Genomic DNA, 13,341 nt, shown 5'->3' with positions numbered 1-13,341 from the left:
AAATGACAACCGTAGACGCTGGGGTGGAGGTAAGGCGATTCCCCATTGGTCCTGCCAGCCACGTGGCCCTCTCATAATTGGCTGGATGGACAGTTAGGACCGCAGCTACCCCGACTTCATTCAGGGAAACCCCCGCAAGCGCTCGCACCCCTTCACCCCTTAACCGACGGTGTCTCGCGAAGGGCACATTGTCCCATTGTCCAGGGACTGACTGAATGTACAGGTGCCCCCGCAGAGGGCTGAACCCCCCGTCGGCTTGGGGCCTCGTCGGGGCCTCCTGGGAGCGCGATGGATACCCCTTGCCTTGGGAGGAGATGGGGCCGCGTCCAGCTGTCCAGCCGTCCAGGCGCTGACGCGCGGTGCACCCCAGAGCCGCTCGAGTTCCCCCCCACCCCACCCCCCGGGCCTGTTCTAGAGGCTGAGCCAGCATCCCTGGCATCCTCGGGCTAAATAAGGAGCCTGCTGGGGTCAGGGGGCGGGGGCTGGGGTCCCGGGGGGCTTGGGGCAACCACGCCAAACGAGGCAAGGAGGGGAGCGACGTATAAAACCAGGGCCCGGGGCTGAGCACCTGCCCGTGCCCCCACTGTGCCATCCGGAAGGGCTCCGTGCCGCCTGCTCCCAGCTAGCTGACAAGTCCCGAAGTCGAAGCCCACACCCCCACGGTGAGTCCCGATCCTCAGACCAGCTCTGGACCCTCGCATCCCGGGATGTTTTGAATCCGAAGGGCACCGGCTGAAGGTCGCAGTCTCTGTGTCAGCCTAGACCCCCGTGTTTGTTTTCCGCTGCCCAGATGTCCAAAGCAGCTCCCGCCAAAAAACCGGCGGCTACGGCCCCGCCTGCCGGATGTTCCCTGGACATCAACGACCCCCAGGTCCAGAAAGCGGCCATTCGCATCCAGGCCTCTTACCGGGGCCACAGGTGAGGGGGAGCCCCGGAGCCCTCTGAAGGAAGGGAGCTGGAGCTGCAGAAATCGCATTCCTGCACTGGGGAAGGGCGGTGAGCCCAGTGCCACGGGCTGCTAAGGTCACCGGACTTAGGGGAGAGCAGTTGCTGAGGCGTGGAAGGGTGGCCGGCAAGAGTAGATCATTTTTTTAGGGTAACTATTCGGGGGCGGCCCCCTCCCCCGCACCTCTCCTGGTTTAAGGGTCTAGTCGGCCGAGGGGGTGGGCAGGGGGCAGTGTGCGGGCGCACAGGGCTGCGGGAGGCTGGGGACGGTGTCACGGGAGCTCTGGGCCCTGCCCCTGCCCGCGGGTAGGTCCCGAAAGGAGCTAGGAGAGAAGGGGCCTCCGCGAGTGCTGGAGCCGCCGAAAGACGTGGTGCTGATGGAGGGCAGCGCGGCCAAGCTGACTTGCCGCATTTCGGCTTTCCCGGACCCGTTCATCCGCTGGAGCAAGGACGGCAAAGAGCTGCGCGACGGGCCCAAGTATCGCTACATCTTCGAGGACCCCGACGTCGTCGCATTGGTGGTGCGCGACGGCGAGCTGGCGGACTTGGGCCAGTACAGCATCAACGTAACCAACCCGTTGGGCCAGTGCTCCGACTCGGCGCGCATCCTCGTGGAAGGTACGCGCCCGGTGCACGGCCACGGCGCAGAGCAGCGTCACCCCGCGGGCGTCCGCAGCCGGCCTCGGCCGCGCGCTTATCCCCGGGCCCAGCCGGGTCCGGACGCAGATGGGTCCGGCCCAGCCTCTGGCACAGCCTGAGGCACAGAGCAGGGCGCGGCGCCGCACCGGCTGCGTAGTGCTTTTCTGCCTCGGGATCCCATCCACCCAGGCTAAGAAGTCGGGTATGGGTTTCAATCGACTTCAGAGCCCCAAGGTCACAGCGATCCAGTGGCCGAGCCAGGGTTAGAGAGAACCCTGGTCTTCTGGCTCCCAACCCAGGGCAATTTCCACTACTCAGAGCTGTCTCCAAGGCACCCCGAGGTGTGCGAACATTCCTGGGCTTTCACTATAGTATCTCTTTTCATGCTCCATTCAACCCTAAGGAGTAGGAGGGGCAGGGATTCGTCTCCTTTAACAGCTGAGTTGCTGAAGCCCCGGAGAGGCTAAAGACTTGCCCAAAGTCACACCGCGAGCTCAAATCCATCTCGGGCTTAGGGCAGGGTAATAGCTGGGAAGGTGATGTCCCGCCTCACCGGTAGGTCCCTCACTGGGTCGCATTCCCTTTCCCTTCCTCTAGTCCCGGCGAAAATTCAAAAGGGACCGGATAACACCAAGGCGCGCAAAGGCGCCACGGGGACGCTGACGGCGGAGATCATGGGCGAGCCTGCGCCCGACGTGGGCTGGACCAAGGACGGGAAGGACATAGAGGAGGACGACAGGCGAGGGCTGGGACCCGCTGCCGAGGCCGGGCCGGGCGCTGGGGCCGGGGCCGCATGGGGCCCAGAACACCCGCGGGAGTGGGATGAGGGCGGGGAGCTGGGCGGCGAGGAACGGAGCAGGCTGAGTAGCCCGACGGGGGGGGGGGGGGGGCACGTGGACTGACCGCGGCCCCGCCCTTCCCCGTCCCTCCCCCGCAGGGTGTACTTCGAGGTCGGCAGCACCAACACCACGCTGACCATCCGCCGGGCCACGCCCCAGGACAGCGGCAAGTACGAGGTGTACGTGGAGAACAGCCTGGGCATGGACCAGAGCTTTGCTCGCGTGGACGTGGCCTGAAAGGGACCCTCGGAGTTTTCGCTCCGTTTCCAAGCGCCGGGGTGGGTGGCACCAACAACCCCCCTCCATCTCGCTTAATAAAGCTGCTTTCTCTGACCTTCCGCGCCTGTTCTCTGCTTTCGCGTCGCCGTTCCCACTCCCCGGCGCCCGCACGCGCGCTCGGTCCAGCCCCACACGGCAGAGCCCGGGAGTGCTGGCGTCGGCGGGAAGCTCGGCGAGCGCCCGGGCCGTGCCTGAGCTCACAGACGGCGAGTCTGAGCGAGACGCGCGTCGCTCCGGCTCGGCAGGGGGCTCCTCCACTTCCCAGCGACGGGCAGAGGCGCCTACGACCCCGCCTCTCTTCTTTTGGGTACCTCAAGCCTCACCCTTTCGTGGGGCGGGAGGGTGCGTACTGCCCACGTCCGTTTCAAGGCCGACCACACCCCCACTCGTCTCCAACCCCGCTTCCCCCTGCGACCCAGTTCTCTACTCTAGCTGCTCCCAGGCTGCTCGTAATGCTAATCCGGGAGCCGCCCCTTCAACCCCTTGGCCACGCCCCAGGGTCTTCCCCAAGTTCCACCTCGTTCTCAGTTAGAAGGCGGGGGTGGGGGGGGAAGGAACTTGAGAACTACAATTCCCGGCAGACTCTGCGAAATTCTCGCGAGTTGCGAGAAGACACGTGCACGGAAGGAGCCCGCAGTGGCCGGTGACAGAGCTGGAATAAAGGGGACCAGCGGTAAAAAGATCAGATGGAGGGGTGGCGGAAGGGGTGGCGGACCCGGCACGGCCCCTAGACGGAGGGCGGCTCGGAGGCCCCGGCTGGCTCTCCGCACGTCGGGTGCTGTTCTGGTCCCCCAAGCCCTGGATACGCGAGGTTAGGTTTTATCAGTCATTTGTGAGGTTCAGAGGATCAGCAGTCAGTCCTCTGAATCCTAAGATTTAGCACTTGTCAGTCCTGGGCACAGGGGGTTGGCAGAGTGTGTTTGGGATGCCAAGGGAGCCTGTCTTTTGATTCAGGGTTCAGGTTAATTTTAGGATTTAGGTTCAGCATAAAGAGGGTTTTGCTAGGGTTTGGAGTTGTCAAATGCAGATCAGTGTTGGTTTAATACTTGAAGTTCACTCTTAGGACTGGAGTTAAATATTGGGGGCTCGCTCAGGATTTGAGATTCACTGTTGGGATTCGGGGCTTAACTTCTCCAGGGAGGGTGGACCAATTTGGGAATCAGTGGTTTGGGGTTTTGGTTTTTTTAAGGTTTGGGATGTGAGAAGGACGTCTATTGCTGGGTTTCTGAGTTTGCTGAGATTTCGTCCGGAAGAAAGTCTGTTAGGGATCCACTTGCCAGGTGTGGATTCAGAATTTGGGAGGAATCACTGTGGGGTTTGAAGGCTGACTGGAAATGGATTGGGATTTGAGATGTGTGAGATTTGTGAGGTGTTGTGCCCAGGGAGGGACTATATTGAATTTTGGATTTATATCCTGGGAGAGAGAGGGCTGTGTTGCTATTTTGGGTTTAGGGTTTGATTGGGGTATGAGTGGGCTTCCTGGGTTGGGGGTGTGAAATCTGAGCCTAACTTCTCTGTCGGGATTTGGGGTTTAGGTAACAGTTGCCATCATGCTTAAAGCTGTGATCCTGATTGGAGGCCCTCAAAAGGGTGAGGAGCCAGAGGAATGGGGGAGGAGTTTGGGCTGGAGTGGTTGGTGGGATGGGGGCAGAGGGAAGCGGAAAATTGAAATGTGCTTCTCTCTCCTCTCTCAGGGACTCGCTTCAGGCCTTTGTCTTTTGAGGTGCCCAAACCCCTGTTTCCAGTGGCAGGGGTCCCTATGATCCAGCACCACATTGAGGCCTGTGCCCAGGTAACCCCATAGGCTCCCCTCTCCCACCTCATTATCTGATCATCTTCTTCACGTCATATTTCTCCCTTTTCCAACCATGAGCTCTTCCCACCAAGCATAACTCCAGGAACCACCATTTACAAATGACAGTGTGAATTCCCCCCTCCCACCCTCGTTGTGCAATGCAGTTGTCCTGCTGTCTTTTCCTAATCTAGTCTTTTGTCTGGCCTCTTCTTTTTTAAATATGTTTTTATTGATTTTTAGAGAGGGAAGAAGGGGGAGGGATAGAGAGATAGAAACATCGATGGGAAAGAAACATTGATTGACTACCTCCTGCACGCCCCCTACTGGGGATCAAGCCCGCAACCTTGGGCATGTGCCCTGAAGAGAAATTGAGCTGGTGACCTCTTGGTTCATAGGTAGATGCTCCACCACTGAGCCTGGAATGTGAGATTAGGTAGGAATCTTAGAGACAACTTAAAGCCGTAGCATGGGAAACCTTAATGATAACAAAGCAAGGAATCATACTACCCTTGCTCAGTATAGAGCTAATTTCTTTATTGCTTTTGGTATTGAGACCTGCAAGGTTTTGATTTGAGTCTAGTCTCTGCCTGCTAAAAGGAATTGAGCAAATTTCTCACCCTTTCTCAGCCTTATTTGTAAAGTGGGGGTGATTAGACTACTTCATGGGGTTGTGAAACTTAGAGATGATGTTTGCAAAGTAACTAGCACAATGTAGACACTTGATAAATGGTATCCTTACCTCATGCTGATCTCAAGCTCAGACTGACAGATAATAAATATGGGAGAAATGAATGGATTATTCTATAATGGAGCTTGATAGGCAAAAATCTTTCCTAGGGTTAGCCTCACTTCAGATGTGGGGGTTGGGGGGATAATAGAATAATAAAAGATTAAAAGATCAGGGACTGAGACTCTAACTTCTTCATTATCCAGAGAAGAAATCAGACCAGCAGGGTAAAATGGGTGCCCAGGGCCACAGCTAAGACGGAAAGTGTGGTTTCTGGATTTGGGGCCAGTACCAGGGATTTCTCCCTCCCTCCCATCATTCCCTCAGATGTTTTTCTCTCAATCTCTTCCTTTGTCCTCAGGTTCCTGGGATGCAGGAGATTCTGCTCATTGGCTTCTACCAACCTGATGAACCACTTACCCGGTTCCTGGAAGCTGCCCAGCAAGAGTTTAACCTTCCGGTCAGGTCAGGTGTTTGTGCATATGTGCTACATAGGGGTGGGGGAGCAATGGCCTAGGCATCTGAGTTCTCAGGGGTGGGTTGAGTCAGCATTTGCTGAAGTCACCCTCACACACTAGGTTTCTTATTTGGGCCCTCCTGAATCGCTGTATATAAAGAGTTTTTCTGTTGGCCTTGGGCAGGCATATCCTGGGAACAGGAGGGTCGGTGCCCAGGCTTATGGTATCTGTCTCCTTTGATCTCACTGAGCTGGCTCTGGGGTCCCTGGGGACAGGTACCTGCAGGAATTTGCCCCTCTGGGCACAGGAGGCGGTCTCTACCATTTCCGGGATCAGATCCTGGCTGGGGGCCCTGAAGCCTTCTTCGTGCTCAATGCTGATGTTTGCTCCGACTTCCCCTTGCAAGCTATGTTGGCTGCCCACAGACATCAGCCTCACCCTTTCTTGCTCCTGGGCACCACGGTGAGAGACCCTGGAGGGCTGGAGGGTATCGAGGGGGTGATCTAGAGAGATTCCTGGAATGCAGAGTGTTGGGGAGGCAGGGCCAGCCCAGGGAGTTAGAGTGGGAATGTGCTTCAGGAGGGATAGGTGATTGAAACCCCAGCAGTAATGGAGGTGGTGGTGGAGAGAGACCTTGAGCCCTTGAGCTGCTCAGAAGAAGGTGGGGAGGGTAGCTGTCAGTTCTCACCTCAGCTGAAGGCTTGTCAGTGGTGGAGCTACGTGCCAGGTGCTCTAGGGGAGGGAAAGCAAGAAAGAGAAAACAGACCTTGCTGCCCTTGAGCAGGCAGGTCACTGTCTCGGTGCGCCTGTCTTTCAGGCTAACAGAACACAATCCCTCAACTACGGCTGCATCGTAGAGAATCCGCAGACGCATGAGGTAAGAGCAGAGAGGAGGCTGGCTGGGTGCCTATTCTGTGTATCACCATTCTCCCACCCCTCAGCCTCTAGAGAATGCTGCAACGCTGTGAGGTGGGCCCCCGTCGTGGGAGGTGTGGCACACCCTCAGTTGTTCCTCTTCTATCCCTTTAAGAAAGATTGGTGAAGAGGTAACAGATAAGTGCCGTGGGTGTGGTGCTCCAGTAGACATATGCACAGGGTGCTATGGCAACACAAAAGGGGGCCCAACCCAGTCTACCTGGGTGAGGGTGAGGAGGGCTCCCTAGAAAAGGTGAGGTCTGAACCTAATTAAATTTGTCAACATGAAGGAGACAGGAAGGCATTGCAAGTAGAGGGAACCATGTGTGCAAAGGCACAGAGGCAGGAACCAGCATAGTGCCTCCAGAATTATGGAGGTGGGAGCGTAATTAGCAAGATGGGAGCTGGGGAGTGGGGATCTCTGTCCCTGTCTCTGAAACTCCCTGCTCTGTAGCCTACCTGACTTTCATAAACCCCTTTTGTTTGTTCAACTTTTAGTATTAAAAATACATATGATCATATATATATTTTTTCGCACACACATAAAGTTTTTCTAGACACAAATTAGGTGTGAGAGAAACAGCCAGAAAGACACAACCCTGCCTCTCAGGAGCCCTCAGTCTGGAGGGAGAGATATCAAAAAACAACCACTGCAATTGACACAAGTGCCACTATGGATGAGGCGTGGCCAGAGAACAGGAATGGTCAGAGCTGAGAAGCTAACTCTGGGGCAGACAAGAGTGTACTTAGAGAGGGAGTGACAGTGTCAACTGGGTATTTAAAAGCTACGTTTTCCAGATGAAGAATTGGTTAAGGGCATTCCGAAAGGCACAGCATGCCACAGCAGAGTTGTGTTCTGGGAGGAAGGGGGTAGATCGGAAGGGAGAAGGCAGGCAGTTTGGACTTATCTTGAAGGTGAAGTTGAAGGGCAGTGACAAGATGCACTCTGCATCTTAGGAAGACACCCCCCCCCGCCATGGCAACAGGACGACCTAGAGATTTGGAGGGTCTTAGGGGATGGTGGCTGTGGCCCTTCCTCTACTGACCCAGCCCGTTCTGTCCTCAGGTCCTGCACTATGTGGAGAAACCAAGCACGTTTGTTAGTGACATCATCAACTGTGGCATCTACCTCTTTTCCCCGGAAGCCCTGAAGCCCCTTCGGGATGTTTTTCAGCGTAATCAACAGGATGGGCAACTGTGAGGCAGACCCCATGGCCCTGTAACCCCAAGTACCCTGACTCACAGCCCTGCCCCCAGTCTCTGCTGGCTCCATCTCAACCAGCTCACCTTCCTCCTCCCTTCTCCCTTCCGCTTGTCATCTCCAGCCAAGCCTCTCCAGTCCCTCCCTATCTAACCTCATTCTGTCCCTCTTCTTTATCCATCCCAGTTCCTCCTCTGTCACCACCTGCCCACTCCCCTTCTGGTCCATTTCTCTCAAGCCTTGAGTGTCCCAGAGATGTCTTTCAGAACAGACGGTAGCACACACACTTGGGCGCACACACGCTTGGGTGCAGGCATGCGTGCACGTGTGTGCGTGTGCACACATACACACTCAGGGTGAGGAGGCTCCCTTTGCAGTCTAGTGCCCCAAAGGGAGCTGTGCTCACCACAAGCCACTATCCTGGGCCTGGGAACTGTTCCCTTCTATGGCTCCCCTGCCCTCATTCCCTCTCACGCCTCACTCACTCATAGCCATCTTTTCACTCCCATCCATATCTCTGCTTCTCTCTCCATTTCTTCTGGCCTCTTTTTGTTTCTGCTGAATTGGCATCCCTACCATCTCTCTCCCTCTTTTTCTGTGACTGTCTCTGCCTTCACCAGCTGCCTTCCTCTGGGGTGAGTCTGTCTGTGTTTTAGTCCATCCAGTGAGAGGGAGGGACCAGAGGTGGGGTTCAGAGTTGTGGATGGGAGAAAAATGGGATAATTGGGGGAAGCCAAGTCTGGATTTAACTCCTGGGCATGGGGCAGGATGGGCAGCAGGTCTATGCCTGGGGATCCCCTGGGATAATCCCCGAGCTAGGAGAGTAAGGGGCTTCCTGGGACATGAGCATCCTTTGGAGAGGATCTGACCAGGCCTTTCGAGGTAGTGGGGTTCCCTCTGATTCCCATCCCTGAGAGACTATGTTGGCCACCCAGTTGGGCTCAGTTGGGGAACTGATGTCAGTATCCTGTCTGCTCTGCCAGGGAGGACTCTTCAGGCCTGTGGAGGGGGGCAGGCACCATCCGCCTGGAGCAGGATGTGTTCTCAGCTCTGGCTGGCCAGGGCCAGATCTACGTGCACCTCAATGATGGTATCTGGAGCCAGATCAAGTCTGCAGGGTATGGGAGAGGCCTCTGATGGGGTGACTGGGGATTGAGACTTCAGGATGGTGGGCTCAAGTCCTGCTGGCCCCTGAGCCCCTACTCCCCTTTGTGGCCCCCAGCTCAGCACTCTATGCCTCCCGCCTCTATCTGGGCCAGTACCAGTTCACTCACCCAGAACGCCTGGCCAAGCACAGCCCAGGGGGGCCACGGATCCGAGGTACCCATCCTGCCACAATCCCTAACCACTGCCCCCTACCCCAGCCCCCTCTGACCTTGGAGCTGTGAGTCCAGACCTCAGGTCCAGAGGTGAAATCTCAATCCCTGCCCTCCCTGTACCAGATACGGTTTGAGGCATTTGTCCCCAAGTCCTCTCTTCTGCTTCTAGGAAACGTTTACATCCACCCAACGGCTAAGGTGGCCCCGTCAGCTGTGGTAAGCAGTGGCCCAGCCCAGGGAGGAAGGTAGGTGGGGCAGTGTGGATATCTCCTGAGCTCGGAGTACAGGTCTCATGTTTGTCACAGCCTGTTGCATGGCTGCAAGTAGGTTCCTTCCCCATTATGAGGAGGTTGGACTTGGGTTCCCCAAGCTTCACCAGGGCTTATGGTATATGTTCCTCTCCACAGCTGGGCCCCAACGTCTCCATTGGGGAGGGAGTGACCGTGGGCGAGGGTGTGCGGCTCCGAGAGAGCATTGTCCTCCATGGAGCCACGCTGCAGGTAGGCACCCCAGCACGTGCAGCAGGGCCTGGTGCCCCAAGAGGCTGAGGGGAGAGGTGAACCCCACGGGCTCTGCTTCTGGCCCCTTCTCACCCCCTCAACTCATACTGTCCTGTTTTGCAGGAGCACACGTGTGTTCTGCACAGCATTGTGGGCTGGGGAAGCACTGTGGGGCGCTGGGCCCGCGTGGAGGGTACCCCCAATGACCCCAATCCCAACGACCCCCGGGCCCACATGGACAGCGAGAGCCTTTTCAAGGATGGGAAGCTGCTGCCTGCCATCACCATCCTGGGTATGGCTTCCTGGGGTACTTAGGGCTGCGAGAAACCACCACAGGGGAGAATCTGTGCATGTGCAAGTCTGAGTGTGTGTGTGTGTGTGTTCCTTTAGCAAACATTTACCAAGTGCCTGCTGTGTGCCAGGCCCTGGGTGAGTCACTAGGGGCATGGAGCCAGGGCACAGATGGGCAAGGAGGGATCCCTCCTGATGGCAGTGGGCCCCCAGCTCCTTGCCCCTCCTTTCCTCTCCCCATGGCCTCCTCCTGGTGCCCTCGTCCATGCTGCAGGCTGCCGTGTCCGGATCCCTGCTGAGGTGCTCATCCTGAACTCGATTGTTCTGCCACACAAGGAGCTGAGCCGAAGCTTCACCAACCAGATCATCCTCTGAAGGGGGCTGCCGGAAGACCCCCACAACTCCTACACCTCCAGCCTCTGTCCAGAAAGGACCTGGAGAAGCCAGGCAGAATCTTCACACACCAGGAGCAAGTGGGTGGGCAGAGGACTTCTGGCCTCCCTCTCTGCTCCCTAATAAACCCCATGAACCTTGGAGCCGGCGAGGACTCAGCTTGTGCCTGGACTGGTGTAGGGGTGGAAGGGGGGCAGCTGAGTCAGGCCCCCCCACATTAGCATTTAAATTGGAGCCGTTGCTGCGGGCTCATGAATAATGAATCTGGAGCCCTGGTAAACCTCCCCCTCCCACTGCCTCAGCGCCGCTCCAGAGAAAGGCCCTCAAGGCGCCCAGCCTGCCGCCCCGCCTTCACCCCTACCCTGATGCTGCCTGCCCGCCCACCTCCCTGTTCCTCTTCACTGGTTCTGGCTCAGGCCTCAGAGTGGAGGGCTTTCGAAGGGAAGGGTAAAGGGTTTCAGTTGTGCAGTGAGGTACCGGTGGCAGGCACAGGGACTGGGGGCCACAGGCCTGAGATTGGATCACCGGGCATCCCATCTTCAGTTCCTGCCAAGCCCCAGCCCCAGCCTGTTTTCTGCTTTGCCAGCTACATCCGCTCCTGGCCCAGCTTTTGGCAGGGTAGTGGTTTCTCCCTCGCCCACCAGAGGCCTGGTGTCTGTCTTCTACTCCCCTGGCAGGCACGGTAGGCCTAGCTGTTGCCTTTCCTTCTGGAATCACAGTAGACAGCGCTATTCCGGGAGAGGAGGATACCTGGCCACCGCTCCACATTCCTGAAACCCCAGAGGAACCCAGCATCACTCATGTTTGCCCATGACCCCCACGTGCCCCTCTTGGTGCCCCCCCTTTCCCCAGCTGTGGGTGCGGAGCTTAGTTGCCAGATGAGCTGGTAATGATCGTAATCTGCTAATTGAGAGGAATCTAATTACCCGAAGAGAATGGGGGGGCAGGGCGTGGGTGGGAGGGAGGAGGGGGTCCTGGCAGCAGGCAGCAGGGTGCTGGGCCTTGTTACCAGCACCAGGGTCTGGGACAGAGCCCAGGATTTCATATCCTAGCCAGGCGGTTAGGAAGATGAGCTTGTTCAGCAGCTGGGCTGACAGTGACATGAGGATTGGGCTAGAAGGGACCTCCCAGATCCTCAGGTCCTGCAGGCTGTGTAAGAGCACCTGTGAAATGACCCAGGGTTTAGCAGTCCTGACCTCTAACCTGCCTTGACTCAGCCCCTTCCTGTTCCCTCAGGTTCCTGCCTCCAGCCCAGACCTTCCATCATCTCTGCTGGGGTTGGGAGGAGGCTGCAGGTGCCTACTCTGGACCTGGGGTCAACTCCCAGAGGAAGGGGCTGGGTCTTTTCCCTTTCCTCTCCCCCAGTCCTGACCCTTCTCTTCTGAATGGTTGGCAGAGGCCATGGCAGCTCCATCATAAATATGATAATTTAATTATTTTCTCAGCAAACACCGTGAAATCCAATAAGTCTGTGTCAGACCCTGGCCCCCGGGACCCCCCTCCTAGGCCCAGTGGGGGGTGGGGACTTGGTGGGGAGAGGCACTAGAAGGAGAAAGGGTCAGTGTTTGAAGTGGGAGGGGGCTAGTGAAGCTGAGGTCTTTGTAACATGCCCCCCCCAGCTGATGGAGTCACTGTTGTGTGTATGTGCTCAGGTGGAGGGGGGACTAAGAAAAGAGAGAAGTTGTAATGCCTCCCACTCCTCTCCAGCTTTATATGCCCTGGGAGGAGCCTAGAGCCCCATCCATGTCTGAGGGACCGCTCAGGGCCCAGGATGTGGGAGCTCCTTGCCTCTGAAGGAAGGGCCTATCACCTCTGGGACCTTGTTGTCCCTATAGGAGTAAGAGGGTTTTGGCCCCCTGGAAGGGCTGAGAAGGGAGAACTGAGGGAACTGGGGTGGGAAGTGGGGGGTGAGCAGGGGAGGGATGCGGGGGAGGGGTTCGCTCCTGCCATTAGTGCTTTTTTCGGTTTCCATAAAAAGATTATTCTGTAAAATCATTGAGGGGGAGCGAGCTGGGGGCCGGGGAGAGGGGCGGGTCCCTGGCACCAAGCTGGATGGGGTGACTGGGGAGGAGAGCTGGGGACAGGGACTATGTGTGGCTTCAGGAGCCAACCAGGGGGAGAGGCTGAGCCAACAACACAGATTGCCAGGAGGCTGGCCAGACCAGGGTGGGGTGGGGACAGGGCCCTCATCTTCCTGCCCCTTTGGTGGGGTTGCCCTGGGCCCCAGTCCCATCCCCACCCCCACCTCCACCCCTTCCCCCAGCACTTAGCAGCCATTATTGGGGGAGCAGATTGCAGCCCCCTCCCCCTCTCCAGGAAGCAGACGCAGCTGGGGCCCCGCCACATCTGCCGCATCAGCACGGAGCACAGCTGGGTGTGCCCAGAGCCACTATCCCCAAAATACAAAGGGGGGCGGGGGCCAAGGGGAGCCCAGACCCCTGAGACAGACACACCGACACTTCTGCCAACAGACATAATCCTGGAGGCAAAGCTGTACCCACCACCACACACGCTCCCACGATTGCAGACAGAACTGACAAACAGGCAATTACTCTGCCCCACCCGCCACCCCCGCTGCCCTCCCCCCACCCCCTCCTACTCCTCCTCTTCCTTCCCTCCAGGTTCCCCTCCGTCACCACAGCCACTTCTGAACTGCTCTAGACTCATCTCCAAGGAGCTGGGGTCTCACCCTCCCCAAGCGCACACTCCTGGGAGGCTTGAAGAACAGGAGGGCTGGGGATGGTAAGGGGCTTCCAATCCAAGGTGTGAGCCTGGAGAAGCCACCTGCCCTCTCTCCTGCCCATACCTCTCCCCACAAAGAAACCCCCTTGAAGTGCTAGTCCTTGCCACCCTAGGAATGATGAGGTCTCCATCCCAGGGTGAGCTGGCTGGGTCCCCGAGACTGGTTCCCCTTGACCCTGGGTTTCATCGGCCACCTTTAGGAGGCGCTGCGTGCCCTTGCTCTCTTGCCAGGAGCTCAGCAGCTCCCAGGGCTGGCCTCTGCCACTTACTCCCACCCAAAAATCTATCAGTACCCTAC

At 57.6% G+C, this 13,341-nt stretch overlaps 2 protein-coding genes across 5 annotated transcripts; both read left to right on the top strand.

Annotated features, from left to right (window-relative positions):
- Positions 1 to 707: 707 nt before the first annotated feature.
- Positions 708 to 2,660, top strand: SPEGNB (SPEG neighbor; the record flags this gene model as incomplete). Its single annotated transcript, XM_081142824.1, has 4 exons — positions 708 to 918; positions 1,256 to 1,563; positions 2,182 to 2,323; positions 2,522 to 2,660. The coding sequence occupies exons 1-4, from the start codon at positions 791 to 793 to the stop codon at positions 2,658 to 2,660; spliced, it is 717 nt and encodes a 238-aa protein (XP_080998950.1). The 5' UTR covers positions 708 to 790.
- Positions 2,661 to 3,296: 636 nt separating this feature from the next.
- GMPPA (GDP-mannose pyrophosphorylase A) lies at positions 3,297 to 10,447 on the top strand. Of its 4 annotated transcripts, none has more exons than XM_081141827.1 (14): positions 3,302 to 3,375; positions 3,892 to 3,982; positions 4,238 to 4,292; positions 4,397 to 4,494; positions 5,586 to 5,689; positions 5,958 to 6,144; positions 6,500 to 6,559; positions 7,664 to 7,794; positions 8,782 to 8,916; positions 9,021 to 9,118; positions 9,287 to 9,333; positions 9,525 to 9,617; positions 9,741 to 9,909; positions 10,183 to 10,447. In XM_081141827.1, the coding sequence occupies exons 3-14, from the start codon at positions 4,253 to 4,255 to the stop codon at positions 10,281 to 10,283; spliced, it is 1,263 nt and encodes a 420-aa protein (XP_080997953.1). In that variant the 5' UTR covers positions 3,302 to 3,375; positions 3,892 to 3,982; positions 4,238 to 4,252; the 3' UTR covers positions 10,284 to 10,447. The 4 variants fall into 4 exon arrangements, with proteins under 4 accessions (XP_080997951.1, XP_080997954.1, XP_080997953.1 ...); XM_081141826.1 differs by having other exon boundaries at positions 3,321 to 3,513; XM_081141825.1 differs by lacking the exon at positions 3,892 to 3,982 and having other exon boundaries at positions 3,297 to 3,513.
- The last annotated feature ends 2,894 nt before the right edge of the window (positions 10,448 to 13,341 follow it).

The sequence above is a fragment of the Miniopterus schreibersii genome (genome assembly GCF_964146895.1).
Source record: "Miniopterus schreibersii genome assembly, chromosome: 7".
Lineage (NCBI taxonomy): Eukaryota > Metazoa > Chordata > Mammalia > Chiroptera > Miniopteridae > Miniopterus > Miniopterus schreibersii.
This window is presented reverse-complemented; position numbering and strand designations above follow the sequence as displayed.